The sequence below is a fragment of the Bubalus bubalis genome, chromosome 3, assembly GCF_019923935.1.
Source record: "Bubalus bubalis isolate 160015118507 breed Murrah chromosome 3, NDDB_SH_1, whole genome shotgun sequence".
NCBI classification, from domain to species: domain Eukaryota; kingdom Metazoa; phylum Chordata; class Mammalia; order Artiodactyla; family Bovidae; genus Bubalus; species Bubalus bubalis.
Genome location: NC_059159.1, coordinates 122669629 through 122693077, shown reverse-complemented (window position 1 = coordinate 122693077; position 23449 = coordinate 122669629). Strand labels below are relative to the sequence as shown.

Genomic DNA, 23449 nt, shown 5'->3' with positions numbered 1-23449 from the left:
GTCATTCTATGTGGGGGCAGAGGGGCAAGCAAGGTCTCAGGCTACATGTACAACCTTGGGCAGATCCCTTCACTCATCTGAGTCTCAGGTTCCTCCGTTATGAAAAGGGTAGGGGGATTAAATCAGCTATAACTTGCCTTTCACCTTTGATATTCTATGATGCTATGATTCAACTCTATAAATGTGGAAAAGAGAAAAACTTAATAACATTTGAGAAAAATCTGAAGTTGATTAATATGCTTTCATTCCAACTAATGCAAATAACATATGCTTAAAAAACAGCCTGGCTTCTCCTATATAATTCCTGAGGGCAATGCTACCCATTTCTGATCTGCTATATGTTTATTTAGCACGGTAAGAAGAAGGAATTTCGAGATATTTTGCTACTGTTTAATCTAAACAGCAAATACCTTTTGAGGGTGTACTGTAATGATTTGGTGTAGTGAGTATTTCTCTTTTATACTGGTTCTTATTAACTGGAGTCTTTGGCTCAGGAAATACAAAGCACTCTTCATTCTTTACAGCAGACTTAGGAGTACATACATTTTCTTTGTTCTTTAATTTATTGGCAGATGCCCTGCATAATACTGGAGTTAATGATGTAGATTCCAGGCCATTTGATTCTGTCCAATGCTTGGCAAACTGGAAAAAAAAAAGTTACTGGATAAAGCACACTGAAGAAGAAAAGTCAATTTCTTTACAACATGCCTTAATCATTTGCAAATTACCTTGCACCATTTTTATTAAAATGAAACACTATCAAGAGCATATTATGGGTGATACCAGGAAATTTGAAAATGTATATTCAGTTCTCTTTAGTTAGTACATGTAGATCACTTTAGGCTGTTCTATTGACAGGTAATTTTCAACATGTTTCAAACTGTATTTAATCAAACACACCCAGATTCTAGGCAATTGAGGATGGCCACAAATAAATCCCTAAGAATTGCTTCCCATATCTAGACTGCCAGTTTGCTTCTAATATGTACCAAGAAATAAAGTTTAGTCAATGACTAGCACAGAAAAACTATGTTAAAATGTTCTAACAGAAATGTTACATAGAAAATATGTCTTAATCCTTTTAAATTTATGGTTGAGCTTGCAAAAAAGATAGGAAAATCCTCAGAGGTCAAACGAAAAACAGGAGCATGAATGCAGAAATGTAATCAAGGCTGAAACTGTCTGCTGCCCTAAGGGCATCCACCCACTCTCTCGCATAATCTACAGCAGGAGATGAGACCTATGCAAGGTGCTAAGTTAGAGCCAAAGCTTCCAGGTAAAGCCAGGAGGGGCCAAAGGAAAATAAAAGGGTGAATAAATTTAAACCTGCCCTGTAAAGGAGTTGGCAAAAAAACCTGTCTGTCCTGGTTATGGCTCTGAAGAAGAAAAGAGTTTCCTTTAACAATTGTTAAGTAACCACAGGACAGTCTTCACACAGGTTTGGAGCTCAAATTCATATCCCAGAAATTTCAGCCTTAGAATTTGATTTAAAATAGTTCTAGTCCTAAATGGTTGTATTCCAGGAACATAACAAAAGGAAACACAATTCCTATCTGAAAGAAAAGCTTCAATCCAGCACAACCCAAGACCTCAACCCTTAATCCAAGCCTCAAAGCATTCCCAAAGAGTTCCAAGAAAAATAAGCCTATTAAAAAAAAAATCACAAATGATACAAACACCATGAGCAAAAGTCAGGAGTAAAAATAAACAAAAGAAACAGACTCAAAAAGATGTAAGATATTAAAATTATCAAGTATAGAACATAAACATGTTCATATGCTCAAAATAATAAAAAATTTAAAACATGAAAAGAAAAAAGGTAAAGCAATTTTGAAAACGAATAAAAATCCCTAGAAATAATGCAATGATAAAAATGAAAAATTCAATGGACATGTCAAACAGCAGATAGATAGAAATGAAAAAGAAGGTGAATGTGAAATAAGTCTGAAACGATCTAGAATGCAGCTTAGAGAGAGAGATATGGGATATATGAGAGTTTAAAATAAATGGAAGACGAAGCTCTATGGTCTGCTGCTGCTAACTCGCTTCAGTCGTGTCCAACTCTGTGCGAACCCGTAGACGGCAGCCCACCAGGCTCCTCCGTCCCTGGGATTCTCCAGGCAAGAATACTGGAGTGGGTTGCCATTTCCTTCTATGGTCTAACATATATCTATTACACGTTCCAGAGATAGAGACAATGAAAAAGCAGTAATTACTCAAGGTATTTTCTAAAATTAATTAAAGATACAAATCCTCAAATACAGGAAACACAATGAATCGCAAACAAAAAGAAATCCATATTTACCAGGTTGTACAACTCTAGAAGACACTACTCACCCAGACAGTACACCTAACAATGAGACTGCAGAACACCAAAAGCAAAGAGAAAATCCTAAAAAGAGACAGGGAAAAGACTAACTAGAAAGCAACCTGACTGACACTGATTCAGTTCAGTAGCTCAGTCGTGTCCGACTCTTTGTGATCCCCATGGACTGCAGTACGCCAGGCCTCCCTGTCCCTTACCAACTCCCAGAGTTTACTCAAACTCATGTGATGCCATGTGATGGCATGCTAGTCGGTGATGCCATCCAACCACCTCATCCTCTGTCATCCCCTTCTCCTCCTGCTTTCAATCTCTCCTAGCATCAGGGCCTTTTCCAATGAGTCAGTTCTTCACATCAGGTGACCAAATTATTGGAGTTTCAGCTTCAGCATCAGTCCTTCCAATGAATATTCAGGACTGATTTCCTTTAGGATGGACTGGTTGGATCTCCTTGCAGTCCAAGGGACTCTCAAGAGACTTCTCCAACACCACAGTTCAAAAGCATCAATTCTTCAGTGCTCAGCTTTCTTTATAGTCCAACTCTCACATCCATGATTACTGGAAAACCATAGCTTTGACTAGACAGACCTTTGTCGGCAAAGTAATGTCTCTGCTTTTTAATATGCTATCTAGGTTGGTCATAGCTTTTCTTCCAAGGAGCAAGCGTCTTTTAATTTCATGGCTGCAGTCACAATCTGCAGTGATTTTGGAGTCCCCAAAAATAAAGTCTGTCATTGTTTCCATTGTTTCCCTATCTATCTGCCATGAAGTGATGGGACCAGATGTCATGATCTCAGTTTTCTGAATGTTGAGTTGTAAGCCAACTTTTTCGCTCTCCTCTTTCACTTTCATCAAGAGGCTCTTTAGTTCTTCACTTTCTGCCATAAAGGTGGTGTCGTCTGCATATCTGAGGTCACTGATATTTCTCCTGGCAATCTTGATTCCAGCTTGTGCTTCATCCAGTCCAGCATTTCTCATGATGTACTCTGCATATAAGTTAAATAAGCAGGGTGACAATATACAGCCTTGACATACTCCTTTCCCTATTTGAACCAGTCTGTTGTTCCATGTCCAGTTCTAACTGTTGCTTCTTGACATGCATACAGATTTCTCAAGAGGCAGGTCAGGTGGTCTGGTATTCCAATCTCTTGAAGAATTTTCCAGTTTGTTGTGATCCACATAGTCAAAGGCTTTGGCATAGTTAATAAAGCAGAAGTAGATGTTTTTCTGGAACTCTCTTGCTTTTTCAATGATCCAGCGGATGTCGGCAATTTGATCTCTGGTTCCTCTGCCTTTTCTAAATCCAGCTTGAACATCTGGAATTTCGTGGTTCTCCAAGCCTGGCTTGGAGAATTTTGAGCATTACTTTGCTAGTGTGTGAGATGAGTGCAATTGTGTGGTAGTTTGAGTATTCTTTGTCATTGCTCTTCTTTGGGATTGGAATGAAACTGACCTTTTCCAGTTCTGTGGCCACTGCTGAGTTTTCCAAATTTGCTGACACCGATTACTCAATGGTAACCACAGAAGCAAGAAGACAGTGGAGGAGAAGGAAATAGCAACCCACTCCAATATTCTTGCCTGAGAAATCCCATGGACAGAGTAGCCTGGTGGGCGACAGTTCATGGGGTTGGACATGACTTAGCAATTAAACAATTCTTCATTAATTAAAAAAAAAAAAAACTATCTCTAGGAGAACAGAGGGGGAAAAAAAAAGAGAGTGGAATAATATGTTCAAAATGAAGAGTGTAAAATAACTGATAAACTAGAAATCAATACACAGAGAAACTACATTCCAAAAATGAAAGTGAAAAAGACAATTTTAGCTAATTTAGAAAGAGTGTTTGCCATCAGTTGTGACTTCCACTAAAGGAAATTTTAAAGGATACACTTCAGGAAGAAAAAAATAATTTTAGAATGAAGGATTTGAGAGATAAGAAGGGTAAGTAAATGAAGGGAAATGTGAGTCAATCAAAACAAATATCAATAGCATTACATTCTAAAAATGTAATTTATGAAGTTGAAAATGTATGGAGCCAAAAAAAATTGTACCACAGTTATGCAAAATTAACTACTGGAGGAAAATGAGTGAAAAGTCCATGGGACCATAGTATCCATTGATTTTATGCCAAAACATTTTAAAACTTAAATGAAAGGGACACGAGAAAAACAACATTCACCAAGCTGACAGGAAGAAATTGAAATACTATGTAGTCCTATAAACACAAAAGAAATTGAATCAGTAGTTGACTAGCTTCTCACAGAAAAATTCCAGGCCCAGATAGTTACATAAGCTCCATCGTACACTCAAGGAAAATATAATTAATAGCTCTTAAATACCATCAGGGAATAAAAAAGACTATGTTCCAAATCTTTTTAAAAGACAAATTATAATCTTAATATCAATCAGATATGATTAATATAAGATGGGATGGGATGCAAGAACAGGGGAAGAAAGCCTTTCACTCTTTATTCAACATAATTCCATAATGTTTGAATTTTTTTACAAGATGAATATACCCATGTATTACTTATGCATAACAAAACTAAAATTTTCAAAAGAAAAAAAAAGTCATTTAAGAAAGAATTGGCCAATCTCACTTAAGAACATAGAAGCAAAAATTCTAAATGAAAATTATTAGTAAACTAAACCCAGCAACATGTGAAAAAGAAAGCAATACATCATGACAAACTGGGCTTATCTAAAGGATGCAAAATTGTTTTAAAATAAAATCTATTAATATAATATATACTACATTAACAAATGGAAAGAACAAAGCCAGATGATTATCTCAACAGATGAATTCTATCTAATCTTTTTTTCTGCAACTGAGATTCATAATTTTTAAGCAAACCAGGATAGATGAGAAAATGTTCTTAGTCTGAAAAATATGGAGTGGGAGGCACAGAGAAGAGAGAGGGAAAAGGGGGATAACAAGAAAAGGGAAAGAAGAACAGAGAAAGGGAGGGTGAAGGGGAATGAAAAAGACAAAACAAGCACCATACTTAATGGTAAAATATTAGAAGCATCATTCTACAGTTGGGAGGAACACAGGATGTCTGCTATACTGTCAGGACTACTAAGTACAGTAATACAATGACACTAAAGGCATGAGAATTGGAAAGGAAGTAACCAAACTATCACTCACAGCTGGCTTTTTATAATATGTGAAAGAATATATAAAGTATAAGAATTTAAGAGTTTATGAAAGCTGTTGAATTTAAGATCAATACACAAAAATCAATTTCATATCTATACACCAGTATTAGACAGTTAGAACATGTGACTTTAAAAAGCCTAACATTCCCAATAGCAATAAAAAATAAAAGTACTCAGGAATAAATCTAGTAAAAGATATATAAGATCTTTTGGGAGAAATTTATAAAATTTTATCAAAAGCAATTAACTAAAACCTAATAAATAGCAAGGTATACTATGTCTACAGATGAGGGGTTTGAGATTTTTTCCCAAATTGAATCTTAGAACCAATGTAATTTCAATTTTTAAGTGTATGTAAAGTTATCAATTTACCAAAAATTTATCAAAATGACTCTAAAATGTACATGGAAATGAAAAGGAACAAGAAACAGCCAAGATATCCCTATAGAAGCCTAAGATGGGAGGAAACTGGCCATCCAGATAAAAGAAATATTATAAAACTGAAGAGGTAAGATAGATGGTATTGGTGCAAATAAACCAATGAAACAAAATATTTCTCAGAAGCAGACATACATATAAGAACTTGATATCTGACAAAAGTGCCACTGTAGATCAGTGCAGAAAGACTGGACTTTATAATGGCGCTGGCACAACTGGTTATAAGAGGAAGAACTGATTCCCTACCTCACACCATACAAGAGAATTCATTCTCCATAGAATAAAGACTTACATGTGAAAGAAAGAGCTTTAAAACTTGAGAAGCAATATGTGTGAATGCGTTTATAACTTTTGGAGAATGATTTCTTTTAAAAGATACAAAAGTTACAAACCATAAAGAAAAATACTGACAACGCATTAAAATTAATGACTCCTGCCATCAAAGCAAAAAGACAAATGACAAACTCAGATAATATACCTGTACACCTGCAATACACAACCAACAAAGGGTTAGAATTAAACTTAGAATTTCCTCAATACCACAAGAGAAAAGAAACAATCCAATAGAAAAATAGGCAAAAGACACAAAAAGACATTTCATAAAACAGGAAAAAAGATTGGCTGATCAACATATGAAAAGATACAAATCTAATCAAAAAAAGTACAAATTAAAACCACACTGAGATATCACTTCACATTCATCAGATTAGAAAATATTAAACACAAAAAGTAACAAGTATTGATAAGTCTGTGGAACAGGGACATTTAAATTATACCTCATTTTGTAAACAGGAGGGGAGGGGAGGAAAGGGGAAAAAAAAGAGCAGTAAAGCGCTCCAAAATGAAAAGAATTCAACTTGGAAATGATTGGCTTCCTTTCATTTATATCCCAACAATCTGTTAATATTTTCAATGATTTAGGAATTCATGAAATTTGCAAGCACAAATTAGATCTCATGTTATATAGTCTAGACATTTTTTATAACTGAGATAACATATTTTACTTTAAATAATAAAAATAACCAACCTGTGGTGTTTGTGGAGTAGCCACACCTCTTGATGAAATGTCTTCATACCATTCATAGGTCATTAATCCGGTCACATAATTTTCATCACTCGTGTTCATATCTTCTAGACTCAGATTCTTTGACTATTCAAAAACAGAAGAACTCAGAAAACAATGCCACCATGATTCAAGTTTTTAAGGGTATATTACAGGCACAGGGCAAGGCCCTGGAAGCAGAAACAAATGAGAGACAGTATATACAAGGAGCTCACATCCAAAACTGAAAACAAGAAGTCAAAAGTCTTTAATTCAAATTATTAGATAGGAGAATCTCTGACTCTCAAACAAGATGCCTTGGAATGTTCTTATGTTATACGGCTAAGTAGCTTATCATTATCAGATAATGACTACAACACCAGACAAATGACTCCTTTGCAAATCCACAAATAAGAACCTCTCTGACAAAGTAGAAAATGGAAGGGACTCTGAAATAGGGGTTTCTTGGTTGGAAGAACATACTGAGCAGTTAGCAATTTCTACTAGGAATAAATTAGCCTTATGAAACATCTCCTAGAGACAAGATATTTGGGATCCTATGCTAATAATACCAACAGAATCACTTATTTTCCTTCATTCTTCCTCCTCAATAAACTGTCTGTGCTCAGTTGCTCAGGCATGTCTGACTCTTTGCAACCCCATGGACTGTAGCCTGCCCGGTTCCTCTGTCCATGGCATTCCCCAGGCAAGAATAGTAAAGTGGGGATTGAACCTGCATCTTCTGCAGTGGTAGGCAGATTCTTTACCACTGAGCCATCTGGGAAGCTAAATAAACTAGGAATACATTAGATATAACCTAAATTCTAAGACTATGCAGTATAGCTGGATTTTTTATTTCCTTCAACATCTATTTAGCCTGGTCAGGCAACTGTTCTTGAATTCTTACACCCCAAAAATCCCTTCTTTTCTAATTTTCTAATCCAAGGACAAATCTTCTCATATCTAAACCATTCAGGCAGACAACACAATCCCCACCACTAGTCTTTCCACCCTCTCAACCAGGGATGACAGAGTTTTCCAGGGTTGTCAATTACCATCAACTAGAACTAGTTACATGGAGTGCTAGGCTGAGAAAAATACTAAGTCTAGGCTCAGTGGGGAGAAGCACAGTATAGTATGAATGAGGGCTACAGTAGGGAGTAAAAGCACATACATATTCCTGATTGAATAATCCTATATACAAATGGATGAATTCTGAAAATCAGTCAAGTTGGTGATTTGTCATTGTCATGGCTTGCTCAAAAATCCAGCTTCCCATTACCTATAGCATAAAGTCTAACCCTCTGATCTGGCATTTCAAGGTTCTCTACAATCTAGCTTTCAGCTACCCTTCCAGATCACCCATTCTCTCTCCCTCTCTTACTTTTCCCCCTTGAATTCTATTTTAACCAAACAAATCTAATCATTGTCAAATGAATACATCAAGCACATTTAGGAGACTGAGTTTTTGCTAATTCCATTCATCTTGCCCTAAATTCTGTGCTTCTTCTTTTCCACTTTCCAAAACTTAACAACGGATCCAGTTTGAATCACACATAGTGATCACTCCCATGCTCCATAAAGCCTCTACCACACATCTCTAGTGCTTACCTGGCACCCACCATCTACTATGATATTGTGTTATTTATACGTGTCTTGCCTTATCTTATCTGTTAGACAGCAAGCACTCTCCTTCATACAGACTGTTTTCTAAGAGCTAGCACAGGGCCTGAAAATGCTAATGATGCTGAAAATATGTGGTCTTTTTGTGGTTCTCAGATCAGATTGTATTATCATTTCACTGAAAGTGTCATCCATTGATTAACAGTTCAGAATTACTTACTTTTTTATAAAGAACACTCTAGAGAAAAAAACAGTGATTCTATCAGGGAGGAGAATAGCAGAAAGACTATATAGCTTGCTTCAAGCCTTAGTGAGTTGCATAAAGATCAGGGAGAAAAAAAAAATTTGATTTCTACTTCATTTCTTGTCATTAAAAACTCTCTTTATTGGCTATAAAAATTGACTCAATAATATAAATGCCCAAATAATTAAATTATTGGGTAACTGCTCATTAGATGGAAGATTAAATACCTTCCCAGATCATTTTTACTTAGATACTCGACTCATATAAGCATATCAATTGAGACCAGGCCAATCCAGATATAAGAAAATCTAATGGCTCAGGAAAATGTCTAAGAGCTTTTAACTAGGGTATCATAAACTCAAAAACTTAGGGAGTTCCCTGGCAGTCCAGTGTGGTTAGGATTCTGCACTTTCACTGCTGAGGGCCTGGGTTCAATCCCTGGTCAGGGAGCTAGGATCCCGCATGCCACACAGTATAGCCAAAAAATTAAAAATAAATAAAATTAAGCTGAGGTTTATTCTAAGTATGGAGGTATCTAACATCTCTCTGAAATTACTTTGATCAGAACCAAAGTTTAGGTTTTTGCGTCCTCCTGAACCCAAAGGTACCAACTTGAGTATCAGACTTGACAGAGTTTGCTCTGTGAGCAGGATGAGGGATGGGATGGTTCATGGAGCCAGCAGGTGAAAGATCTGCCTGGGCATGGGATATTCGCCAACCCAGTATAACTCTGAGAACAGACTAGAAAAACAGCTCATCCTTTGCTGTCCACCTGAAACTGTCACAACACTGTAAACAGGCTATACTCCAATACAGAACTAAAAATTCTTTAAAAAGAAAAACAGCCCAGCAGTAAGATTATCTCACTTCAGAGATTTCTTCACACAACAGCCCCTTATACTAACACTTTCAGTTTTTAGTTTGGTCAAAAGACCAACTAGGGAGAGAAGGGAGACAAGTTAGGCCTCTCAGGGACAGAAGAACCACTAAACGTACAGTACATGATTGACAAGTGCCAAAAAAGAGATCTCCGTGAATTGTTAAAGGAATTGCTGGGGGTGGGGATACGGGTGGATTCAACAAAAGATTATGAAAGGGGTAGCATTTGAAGATTTTTAAAACACAGCTTTGAGACCTAAAGAAAAAAATATCTGGGGCGTAGGAGGGAGATTCAAGAGGGAGGGGACATAGGTACACTTACGGCTGACTCACATTGTTGTATGGCAGAAACCAACACAACATTGTAAGGCAATTATCCTCCAATTTAAAAAAAAATCACTGCACTCACATAATCATTTGGGCTATACTGGATTCCAGGCTTCCCAGGTGGCACAGTGGTAAAGAATTCGCCTGCCAATGCAGGAGATGCGAGAGATGCAGGTTCAATCCCGGGGAGAAGAAGATCCCCTGGAAGAGGCAATGGCAACCCACTCCAGTATTCTCGCCCAGGGAAATCCCATGGACAAAGGAGCCTGGCGGGCTCCGGTCTACAGGGTCGCAAAGACTCAAACGCAACTGAGAGGCTGAGCAAACATCCTGGATTCCACAAAGAGGGCACACTCCCTCTCTCTGAGAATAACAAAAGTACAGTTTTCTAGTGCTAAAATCATTTAAACTGCAACCTGAACTAATGGAAGGACGATTATATTACAAAGCTCCACTTTCCATTCAGCAAAGTATTTGGAAGGTAGAATTTTAAGCCATGGGAAATACAGAGAATCACATAGAAAACAGAGACAGATGTGAGCACTTAGGAATGACACAGTGCTTCCAAATAGGTTAAGGCTTTTCCACCATTCTACAAATTCATGACGAAGGAAAATGAGATAAAGACGACAAAATAGAAAAAAATTGTTACAAGTCATACAAGAAATTTGAGTTGCGTGAGCTATACCTACTATTCAAAACATCCTAAACCCCTAACATAAATGAGTATCAAAATATTCACTGAAACACTTCATTTACACAAAGCATATATAATTTGTCCTATAATTTACATAAGATATAAACAAGCACACTAAAAAAGACTGGAAAGACAGTAAAATATAAACTATTTTATCTATACATGGTAGTAGCTTTGTAGATAAATTATATTCTCCTTTAGCTTATCTGTGGCTTTAAAATTATTCTACAACAATCAGGAGTTACTTTCATGGGAAAAAAGGAGGAAGGGAGAAATTTTTCTTTTAATGCCAGGCAGACATTCAAAATTTTAGCATTCAAGCTCAGAATTTCTCATTTCCCTTAACAAAAATATTTAAATCATAAAATGCCTTGCCTCCGGGTCCTTGACATCAGCAAAGTTAACCTTCCTGGCATGTATTCACTCATGAACAGAGAAAGCACATGGCAAGAGTGGATAGCACTCACACAAAAGGTTCTAACATTCACCTTTATGTTTGTGACTGGCGTTGAGCTGGCCTGTCCATAGGAAGAAAGAAGCCTTAAACGAACCGGTCTCCCCCGAGCCTTCTTGGCTAGGAGCAGAAGGTAAGTAGCTGTGAGGTGATCATACTGCCACTGGAGAAAAGAAAATCAAGTTGTTTAGAAGACTAAACTTGCTTTTAACATCATCTTTATTTTAAATTAATATTTTTCCCCAGTGTCATGACATTCAGAGTTTAGAATTTTTTTTTAAGCTTTACAAAGCATACAATGAAAAACAGCAATCCCCTACACCATACCCACACACAATTTCCACTCCCTAAAAGGTACCACTTTTTAACACTTTCAGTTATTTCCTCTGTATTTCTAAATCAATTGATTATACAGCTTTAAATTTTGGTTTAGTGTCAGATATTGTCTCTAGCTTTCTTACTATGGAAAAAAGAAATTAGCTCTATTTCAGTTCCTTCCTTTTCCCCCAACACATCTCCTTCCTATATCCTCCTACTATAATTTTATCACAATTTTCAGTTAAATCACATTTATGTTATTAAAATCATGTAAATAGTCCTTACAACTAAGTAAAGGTAATGTCCAAAATATTTAGTTGGTACCCTGACATCTATCAGAAAAGGCCAAAAGGTGAGTAGAGTCCCGGGGAATCCCTGCCATGCCAATTATTAAACTTTTTAATTATTGGATGAATGGGAGGTAAATTTTTTGAGATTTTGCATGTCTGGTAAATGACTATGCTGTTCACACACTTGATTCTGGTTTGGCTGAGTATGGGATTCTAGGCTGACAATAATTTTCACAGCTTTGAAGGCACTGTCCCATGGTCTTCTCACTTTTAGTACAGTTATCAAAAAATCAAGTCTTTCTGATTCCCAAACCTTTGTGTATGACCTTTTGCTTCCTGTCTCTAGAAAATCTGGATCTCCTTTTTCACCCCTAGTTTTCTGGAAGTTTACTAAAATAGACTTTTGTGCAGATTTATTTTCATCCATTTTGCCAAGCTCTAGTTACTTATACTTTCACTTCTGGAATATTTTTTCTCATACTGTTTCTTTGATGGTTCCTTCCCCTCCTCTGTTTTTTATTTTCCTGCAGCTTCTATTATGTGTATGTTGGACCTTTCTTACCTTCTCTTCTCTTTGTGCATATATTTGTCTTTAGGTTCTACCTTTGAAAGATTTCACATTAACTTCATTTTGAAATATGTCTACTGAGCTTTTCATTTCTCTGGTCGTATTTTAAATCTTCAAGAGCTATCTCTTAAAATGTTCTTGTTAAGTCATCTTATTCCTATTTCGAAAAAGAAATAGCTTCTCTTATCTCAAAGAATAGTAATTATTGTTTCTTAGCCATTTTCTCCCACTCCCTGCATTATCTGATTTTTTCTGAGTATCTACACTTTTGCTTTACTCTCTCCCCGACCCCATTGTTTTGATCTTTGACTTTCATGTTAGAGGCTGTCCTCAAAGGTCTGGTGATCGCTGGCTGATATGTCTCTATTTAGAAGCAAAGAGCATACTACACAGCTAAAAGACTCTATGTGTAGTTTGGGGCAGTTCATTACCTTGGGGGTTTCTCTCTAACACAGCAGTCCCCAACCTTTCTCACCCCAGGGACTGGTTTTGCGGAAGGCAATTTTTCCCCAGATGGGGGGGTGAGGGGAGGATGGTTTCTGGATGATTCAAGGACATTACATTTATTGTGCACTTTATTTCTATTATTACATTGTGATACATAATGAAATAATTACAACTCACCATAATGCAGAATCAGATTATCAGGTATTAGATTCTAATAGGTACACAACCTAGATTCCTCACATATGCAGTTCACAGTAGAGTTCACACCCCCATGAGAATCTAATGCTGCTGCTGATCTGACAGGAGGAGCTCGGGCGGTAATGCAAGCGATGGGGAGCAGCTGTAAATACAGATGAAGCTTCACTTGCTTACTTTCCAGCCCGCTGCTCACCTCCTGCTGTGTGGGCTGGTTGCTAACAGGCTATGGACCATACCAGTCTATGGCCCAGGGATTGGGAAGCCCTGCTTTAAGGTTAACAGGCAGGAAGATGAACTCCCAACCATTGGTTTAATAGGTCTTTTCTCTTGGCTTTTCCCTAGAGATGAGTCTCCCAGTATTTTCCCCAACCCCACTGCAGTTAGGATAAAATCCTGATCCCAGCATTCTCAGAGTTGAAGAGGGAAGGGAGTTAGAGATGGTGGTTCACTGTTCAGGAAGGGGATTGTGTGTGTCAATGCATCCATTTCAGAATGGCTCATTACCCCCACCTGAGCTGCATCTGGTACAAGAGCATGTCTTGTTCAGTGTCTCTCCAGTCTTCTGCTGGAGTGGGGGAAAGGTTATCATGCAGCACAAGGTAAAGAAAGGGACCTAGCAGTCTAACTGCTCCTAACAGAGACTTCCAACCAATCTTCCTGGTTGCCAACCTGCTCACTTCCCTGACCCAGAGGTTCCTAGGACCTCTGGTTCCTGAGCCTTTCTGGAGGTCCAGGGCCCTAACAATTTGCTTACTGCCTTTTCCCACTCCATGCACTCTGCTTTCAGTTTTCTCCAAAATGCTAGGTCAGCTGCCACTTAGCTATTTTATAACTTCTAAAATTTTATTGACATTCCTTTTATCTCCTCTTTCATTCTTTTCATTGTGAAATGTTTGCCTTTTTAGTCCTTTATTATTATTTTAGTGAGGTTTTAGGAGGTGTTGAATATAAACATGTCTGTTCAATCCTCACGAAAAACTAAAAATTTCTAAATAATGTACTCAAGACTATGAAACTCTCTGCCCTACAAAAGTGTTAAAATTCAAAACTAAATAGTATTTTATGCTATGTATCTCTCACAAAGGGGTCATGTCTCACATGTCATCTCTCACATGACCCAAAGAGGTCTACTATCACCTCTGATTTTATAAGTTTTATCTGTTAACATTTTAGATAACCACAATTGTAGTATATACTTTGAAATTCACATAATGGACATATCAATCTAGTGGAAGAGGTGTAACACTGTGATAAATTATCATGGAATGTTGCCTTTCATTCAGATAGGTTGGGGAGAAGAAGGATGGGAAAGGTTTCATGGAGAAGGTACTTGGAAACTGGGTGAAAACTTTCTACTCTCCAAAAGTCATGTTAAAGATTTTATTTATTTAACATTTATTTAACGTTTATTCATTTATTTATTTGGCCGTGAGGCATAGCTTGTAGGATCTTAGTTCCCTGACCAAGTACTGAATTCTACACCCCAGGAATGAAGTACCAAGTCATAATCACTGGACTGCCAGATAATTCCCATGTTAAAGGTTTTTTTTGCACCTTCCACATCTATGGTCTCAGGTGTGATAAATGCCTTTTTGAAAGGGATGCCATAAACTGATTAGAGACAAGGTTTCAGAAATAAGTTGCCACTTGCTTGTCAACGATGGTATAACCCAGGCATTGTAAACAACACTGGGAAAATGCTGAGTTTTAGGTGGAGGTTTCTAAACATACCTCAGAGCTTAATAATCATCCTGGAAACTCTCTATTTCCCTAGGCAAAAAAAGCATCCTTTTAATAACTTTTTTGCCATAGCTACTGGCATACTATTTATTATGATAATATGCACAGGGGAGTTCTGTGTTTAATAACAGATAAATCAATGCATTAGTTATGCTTTCCAGGTGATGTCAATCCTGAAGTCTAACACAACCAATGTCTCTCTTATCTTTTAAGCAGCTCCCTCTTTAGAAAGTCAAATGTCTGAGAGTAAAGCAAAAGGTTTACGTGTTATAAAGAAGGTTCTACTTCCAGGAAATGAAAAACATTTTAAAATCCCCAATTATTGTTCACGCAAACCAAATGTTAAAGGACTGCCTGGGCGCCTGGGCTGAGGACAGGCAGCTACTGGATCACAGGGTTGATAAACTGAGGAGCGGCCCAGTCTCCTTTCCCTGACCTTGCTCCTGGGGTATAGCGGTGTCGTCCTGAATTAACTCTCACAACCACACAGGATTATGAGAGACAGTGCAGGGAGAGCTCACGAAAGAGCAACTGTCCGAGAAAATCCTGAGTGCATATTTATTGAGTCTCCTTCTTGGACAAGGAAGTCATGTAGTAAGGCTTTGAAGATAAGGAAGTTTGTTCTACGTGCAGAACAACACCTGCTGAGGCTGACGTGTCAGCCAAGACATCTGTCTTAAGGGCATGAGAAAGGGCATGTAAGGAAAGGGTAAGACAGAACAGTGTCCAGAAAACAGGGTCTTGAGAAAGGAACAACATTTATATTCCCACAATGGGGCCCTCAATCTTGAAATCTCCATCACCAGAACACATGAGAGTTTACACCACAGGGGTGAGGGGAAAGGATCTGTCTTGGTCTGGAGGTTCTTGTGTGCACATGGGACCTTCAGTGAAGTTCCCCAACCAGATAACTGGCTGCTCCACAATCCAGAGCCACTCACAGCTGGAAGACGAGGGGGAAAGTGAGGAAAGCAATGAAGAGGAAGCTCTAGCACCACTGGAGGAAATCTCAAGAGGGTTAAAACAAGATGGCTCAAAATCATGACACATGAGAGATTGTCACTTCCAATACAAAAAGCAGTTTAAGAATGCTCAGGTATATAATATATAAGTGGTAGTTCCAAAAGTTGAATGTTTGTGAATAATATTGTTTCTCTCTCTTTACACAAAGATCAGCATGGATCACATTAAACTGATCTCTGTCCTGTCTAGCCAGCCTGAAATGCAACAGCAGAGTGCCCAAGACACCAGAAAAAAAAAAATGTTAACAAACCATGGCTGATCTCAAACCTGGTTTTCCCAAGGCTCTTTAAACTGGAAAGTACCTAGAATCAATGTGAATTCTCTGAGACTTCCCAGACCAGGATTTCTCAACTTCAACACTATTGATAATTGACCTGGGTAATTTGTGGCCAGGGCCTATTTTGTGTACTATAGGATATTTAGCAACATCCCTGGCCTCTACCCACCAGGTAATATTGGCATATACACACACCCTAGTTGTGACAACCAAAAATGTCCCTGGAGGGGCAAAATCACTCCCAGTTGAGAACCACTGACTCAGACCAATGCTTCACAATGAATCACTTGGGTTCTACTAAGATGCAGATTCTGATTCAGTAGGTCTGAGGTACACAAAGTGATGCTGCATCTCTAACAAGCACAAAGTGATGCTGCGGGTCATAGCTCACACTTTGAAGAGCAAGAACCCAGAGTAGTACCTCCCAACCCCTGTCTACATACTGCAATCATTTGAGAAGCCTTTAAAAATTCTGATGCTTAGGCCACACCCCAGATCAATGAAATAATAATCTCTGGGGCTGGGATTTAGGCATCAGGATCAAAGTTCCTAGGTGATTCCAATGTTCAGCCAAGGTTTTGAAGAGGTTGTCTACTCATCCCTAGGACTAGAAAATAAGTACAAACAGGCATTTAAGAATGAAGGGAAAGTACACATGAAGAAAACTATTACTCTCCTCACACATTCTTGATGTTTGTCATGCCCAGCTTTCAAGACAACTGAGATATTTAGAGAGATGTAATACCAGAAAACCATCTCTATCATGCTTCGTTATAGTTTCATAATTCCTATTTCCATTTCAGTTTCAAGTTTGAAAATTATATGTATACACCACATAAAGGACACTATTTTAAAGACTTTTTACCCAAAGATTATTGAAGTTTTGAGTGTGTTACTTTTCAGATTCAGGTTTTAAAGTTTGTGAATCTCCTGCCAAAGTTTTTCTGCATAAAACAACAGGATACATGGGATTTGCTTTGAAATGTCTTAGCTAAAAAGGACAGATGGAGGACAGTGCTGGGATACAGATAAAACTGGCAAAATGTTAATACCTGTTAATTAAAGCTAGAAGATGAGTACATGGAAAATCATTGTTATTATACTAGTCCCTCTATAGATATTTGAAAATTTCTATAATAACAGTTGAAAAAGCAATTTCTTGAATCCAAAATATAGCTTTCTATTAAAGATCATCCCAAAGAAAAAGTCTTGATTATATGAAACTCGTCTATGTGAAAACTTCAAATTTTCACTGTAAAAGACGAAGGCCCTGGGACTTCCCTGGTGGTCCAGTGGCTAGACTCCTGCTCCTAATGCAGGGGGCCTGGGTTCAATTCCTGGTCAGGGAACTGGATCCCACATGCCACAACTAAGAGTCCACATGCTGCAACTAAGACCTGGTGTAGCCAAATAAACACACACTTAAAAAAAAAGAAGGAACTGACATACCCAGCAGCAGTTCCCAATTCTTGCCATTTCCTTTCATTCCACTGAAAAAGTAAATTATCACTCTGTTTTCCAGATATGTTCCATTTGTCTGAAATTGTCTTTCAAAAGACTTACTGTGTCATTCAAAAGAATTCTTTCGTATCTCCTCACTGAAAAAAATTGTGGCTTAGCAAAGCTTTGGTTAGTTCTTTAAAAAAAAAATCTGCTTAAGGTCTTTACCTTTCAAGTTAGAAAAGAGGAAAAAGCAAACACAACTCATAGGTGATGAAAGACATGGTAGTGAACCAGGAGGTAAGCTGGGTGTGATCCCTGCCATCATGTCAGACTGTACTCAGAGACAGCCTCTGTTTCCAGGAGAAACTACTTACAGGATCTAGTGATTAAGCATCTAAAATGGCTAAAAATGACCCAACACCAGAAATCACATGTATCTGATCCATAATGTTGGGGATGATGTCATGCTAATGGGATGCTTTCAGGTAAAATGAAAACTGCTTTGTGTTTATCTCATTGCTACAGCAGAATCACACTTCTGTGTTAAAGAATTTAAAGTTGTCAGAATTGGAACTCTGAAAATTCTCTGGATTCGTTTGATCTGTTTCTTAATTTTTTTTCCCACCGTAATTCTCTTTGTTCAACCTCATTTCTAAAGAGGATATCTAGCAGATATCAGAAAAGAGTTGAAAATATACACAAACATAAACTAAGTACAATACAGTATTTTCACCCAAGATAAAATCTTAGGCCTGAAAAATGCTATGCTATTTTTAATGTACTGATAAAACAACAAAAAAAGATGAAACAAAAGATAATACTTTCAAATTCATGCTGTATTTCTTACCAGTGAAATTAAATCCTCCATAGTTTGCCTGTTGTTTCTGTGATGTACAGAAAGTTCTGTTACACAATCTTCATCAAGGTGAATAAGCTAGAAAAAAATTTTATCGATTTTATTAACATTAATAAAATATATATGGTTTTGAAACCTTTAAATTATCATAATTACCTTATAAAATCAAACACCAACATGTAAAAACAACATGAGTTTGTCAAACTCTTAGGTAAGAATAAACATCCTCCACAATTTTTAGAGATATAAGCAGATAACAATAAGTAGTTCAAGAAGGTGATGAGCTCTCTTTCCTAGCTTTTCATGTCCCCATCATCATCTGATCGACTGCTACAATTCTGCTGTGCAGCCCAGGGACTCTATTCTCCTCCCCTACTGCAAGACAGGGACCAACATTTGCATCAAAGAGCAGTCATCTAGGCATCGAAAACTAGGGGCTGCACAAGAGACTGGGTAAAGAGTGGGTCAGACTTGTAGCATATAGTTTCCCAGGTTATGTCTGGGTTTAGCACAATCCAAGGAGCCCTTCTGATGGTGCCACAGATGCTGCACAATCATCATTATGATGAAGGTACTGGCAAAGCACAATTGTTAAAAGGAAGAAGTAATACTGCCTCTAAACATTATTTTGATTAAGGACAGAAATGATCCAAGTAGTCTGACCCCTGCAGAATGAGACCTCACCAGAGATGGGACCAGAAATAGGTTCTCAGAACCAAACAAGGATCATTGAGAATGAAAAGGCAGGTAGGGTCTGGCCTGTCCCTGCAACAGGAGTTCAGAAAATCACACAGGAAGAGAATTATAAGGAATGTAATTATAAAGTCACATTTCCAGTGTAAGAATTCACTTCACAACAGCCCCAGTAAGTGAGGTTTCACTTTCTACTTAGTCTTCATCTCTAGAATAGCTGGGATGGTTAGCTTCTTCCTCGTCGCCTAAGATTTGTCTCCTTCTGATTCCTACCCACTGTGAATCGCTACAGTCCAACAGCTGACAGGCTTTAGAAGTAGACGACCTTGGTTTTAATCATTATATCACAAAAGAACTGTGTGATCTTGAGCATGTTATTACACCACCCTTAGTCTCAGTTTCATCACCTGTAAAATAGAGATGGCACCTGCCATGTAACACATGCAAGCTATGTGGAATACTACACAAAGAGGCCCTCAAAAAATGGCTAACTATTTTTACTAACAGTCTTAATTTTATTTCCTCTTTGGTATAAAAGCCTTTCATAAATTTGAATATTCCTATTATCAACAACTTTCTTCTCCAAGCATTCTCTTTTCCAGTCCCCTTAACAACTGTTTCAATGATTAACTCCTCCCAACCATTTTGGTCCTTTCTTTTGATCATATAGTTCAAGCTGTCACTGACCCTCAAGATCCAGGAGAGGTTTGCCCAGCAGAAGGCAGAGCACTATCATGACCCTCCTTGTTCTGGACACCACAGGTGTCAGAACAGACTCAAGGGAAAACCATGCTGCCACCATGAAACTACAGGGGCGGCACAAACAACGACTGTATGACTGGCTGTACCTCACGGGCCATGGAGAACGCAGAGACCACAAGGGTTTATACTGATGGTTCTAGGAAAGTCAACCACAAAGGTTCATACTGATGGTTCTAGGAAAGTCAACAATGCCATAAGTAAGTTTTCCTTGTGATGCTTTGACCTTAGCAGTTCCCCTAACTGTAGATTCCCACTTCAGGAAGAACTCAGACTCAGAAGCTGGGACACTTTACAACTCAGCTGGGTATCTTCTTGTTGATACCACTGCTTAAGCATGAAAGACAGGATTTCTGGGGTTCCCACCATGATCTTAAGTTACTCTCATAAAAACAAAAACCTCTCCCCCATAGCCTCTTGCTCTGTACTTTTACCACAGGGTATGTGGAGGAAAGGAAGGAAGAGTAGGAAGGAGATGCGATCTTCTTTGCTAGGCTCTTGAACTGGAAAGAATGAAAAGAGTGGGACAAGACACCAAAGTCTGAAAAATATGGTTTCTCAAGCTGGGTTTTTCAAAAAGGTTCACTACTTTAAGTACTCTGAATTCTCAGCCACACACGCTCCAGTTAAACTAAGTACAAAAATGTGTACCAAAAGCTAGCCAATTATTTTGGATTATCCGTGCCTACTACATTTCCTGTTCAGTAGGGCAGAAAATGGAACTGAATATAACTTCTATTTGATACAATACTTGAGTACTACAGCTACGTGTGAAAATGATAGGAGAACATGCATACAGTTACAGAACAGCATCTCTACCTTAAATATCCAAGTAAATCTGAATTATTTTTTATAGCTCACCCTTGATGAAAGACAATATTGAGGCAGACAAGAGAATACTTCAAAAAGCAATAATCCCTTATAGCTCTCCTGTATATAACTCATTTGATCCCTGCAATAGCTCAGTAAGGCAGATGTAACAGATGAATGACATTACATTTAAAGCTCTCTATAAATGACAAAACATAATCCAAACATACAGAAGAGACTGACATTAGAATACCCACATTAGAGGTGAGAAAATGCAGACTCAGAAAAATTTATGCCATTTGCCCAAGATGGGCATTTTTCACCCTTAGCCTAGGGTTCTTCCTACCACACCACAATGCCACCTCTCTGAGACTCTGTTCCAATAGCTATTCCAACAGAAACCAGACAAGTAACGCTCATCACAGAGGCTACGGCTACACAGAATACAGGACCTGAGTTTCAACTGTTGACCTGTCAGATCCATTATGTTCTGGAGCCCTTCTGTTTGGGTTAAGATCCTGGTTCTACACTTACTAGTTATTTGATGTTGGGCAAGTTATCTCATGATTCTGTGTTCAACTGCTTCATTTGCAAATGGGGACAATAACAGTACCCACTTCAGAGGGTTTGTATGAGGGTTAAATGAATTAAAAGAGTTAAAAACATAAAGCCCTTAAGGGTAGTATCCTAAGGGCTCTATTATTATACTATAGTACTATAACAGCACACTTTTCTATTATAGTAGGTATTCAATATATATGAGCAATTATTATACTAATATGTAAGGGAAATCATATACATTTTCAGAACACTCAAAACCTCAAAACTATGTATCTTACTTTATACAATGCCCCAATTTAAAATAATCTTCGTGCTGTTGAAATTAGAGATTTTCTTCATTTTGGCATCTATTCTATTGCAAACAGTAGCATATCCTCCCCTGTTAAGGATCACGGCCGAGAAGACATGTAGAGCCCTCCCACACATGGAGAAATGATGACCCCCAATGGCTGAACACAGGCATTGGCACCACACATGGTCACCATCCCACAAGGGGCACAGCATAGCCCCCCGGCCCTGCTGCCACACTGCTAGGAGAGCATACGTTCTGCTGTTTGTAGGCTCTCAGTTATTAGCATTAAGCTGCTGCTCTAATTGTGTTTGCTCAGTAGATACTGAAGATGTCTTAAAGGGTGAAAGGAAAAAGGGAGAAGAGAAATTTCAGAGACTGACAATCACAGGAGAATCAGGAGGGATTTCAGATCAGGCTGTGTGGTCCTAATAGGGGATAGACTAGTGAGAAGGGGTTAAAAACAAACAGCCTATTTTTCCAAGTATTTATATTTATTGGTGTGATTCTTCCAGAAAGCAAATACCCTACAGCTGTATCAGGTCTACAATGTGGCGTGTCTCCAAACTATTCTGTTGACCCAGGCACAAACTCCACTTCACTGTAGACATTTCAGATTACCAAAAACATCCCTAATTATCTGATAAGGCTATTAAAACACGTCTCCTTAAAGCATTAAAATGTTTTTCTAACCACACACCTGTGTGAGGCTACCTTTTCCTCATATGCTTTAACCAAAACAATGTATCAAAACAGAGTGTAGAAGCAGATGAATACCCAAGTATCTTCTATTAAGCTAGACTTTAAAGAAATTTTCAAAGACATAAAGCAGTGCTGCTCTTCTCACTATATTTCTTAAATAGTTATGTTTAACTTATTGATTTCCTTGTCTATGAAAAGGGGATAAGAATTGTACCAACTTTGATGCCTACGCCTTTCATACTGGCTCTGGGTTTTGCCTTGTTGCTTGCTTTGGCCAAACATTAGTAAGTACAATGAAAGCAGAGGCTTGAAAAATGCTTGAGTGTTAGGGCTTGCCCACTTTCTTGCTTCTTTTGGAATCCAGCCACCATATCAAGAAGCCCAGAGCAGCCTGCGGACACAATGTGACCAACAAATAACCAGCATAAACAGCTGGGGGTTTTTTTGGCCATGCTATGTCACATGTGGGATCTTAGTTCCTTGACCAGGGATCAAAACCATGCTTCCTGCAATAGAAGCATGGAGTCTTAACCACTGAAGCACCAGGGGAGTCCCAACAGCTGGTCTTTTGAGTGAATCTTACACAATCCAGCCATGTTAGAGTCGCCAGTTGACTGCAGCCACACGAGTGACCTCAGGTAAGACCCACACAAGAACAGCCCAGCTGAGCCCCGAATTACCGATCCACAGAAAATGTAAATTATTATTGTTTTAAATCACTAAATTTGTTTTTTTTTTAATGTAGCAATAGTTCATTAATATACAAAATGTGGCTATCCCTTACATAAAATAAACTGTAAAGATTTACTCTGTAATACAGGGAACTATCAGTCAATATCTTATAATAACCTATAATGGAAAATAATTTTAAATATATATAGATGCATAACTGAATCACTTTGCTGTATATCTAAAACTAACAATATTTTAAATTAACTATAATTTTTTCAATTACACATATTCTTTAGTAAAGCTCACATTTTTATCAAGTTTAAACTTCCATTTGTTAAAAAATATTTTTAAAACAGTAATGTAGGAATATTTGTTAATATAATTGCTTAAACTTGCATAGCACTCTGTGTTAAAGCTCTTTCCTATATATATATTAAACCAGTTCTCGGGGTGTGGTGTGGTCTACAGACCCTGGAGGATCTCCAATCAAAACAACATAACAAAACAGACAATGCAGAAGCAGGTGAGATCCAAGTGCCTTCATTTAAGCTAAACTTTAAAGAAATTTGCAAAGATGTAAAACAATGCTATTCTTCCCACCACATTTATTTTTTAAATA

General features: G+C 37.8%; 1 protein-coding gene across 2 annotated transcripts in view; it reads right to left on the bottom strand.

The window, feature by feature from the left end:
• The window catches only part of MELK (maternal embryonic leucine zipper kinase), a 71749-nt gene that overhangs the window by 9532 nt on the left and 38768 nt on the right, over positions 1-23449 (bottom strand). For both annotated transcript variants that reach the window (XM_025281733.3, XM_025281732.3), the window contains 4 exons: positions 18336-18422; positions 11219-11347; positions 6946-7068; positions 411-642 (listed from right to left, as the gene is read on the bottom strand). In XM_025281733.3, the coding sequence (XP_025137518.3) occupies positions 411-642; positions 6946-7068; positions 11219-11347; positions 18336-18422 (571 nt within the window). The remainder of the gene's footprint in view (positions 1-410; positions 643-6945; positions 7069-11218; positions 11348-18335; positions 18423-23449) is intronic.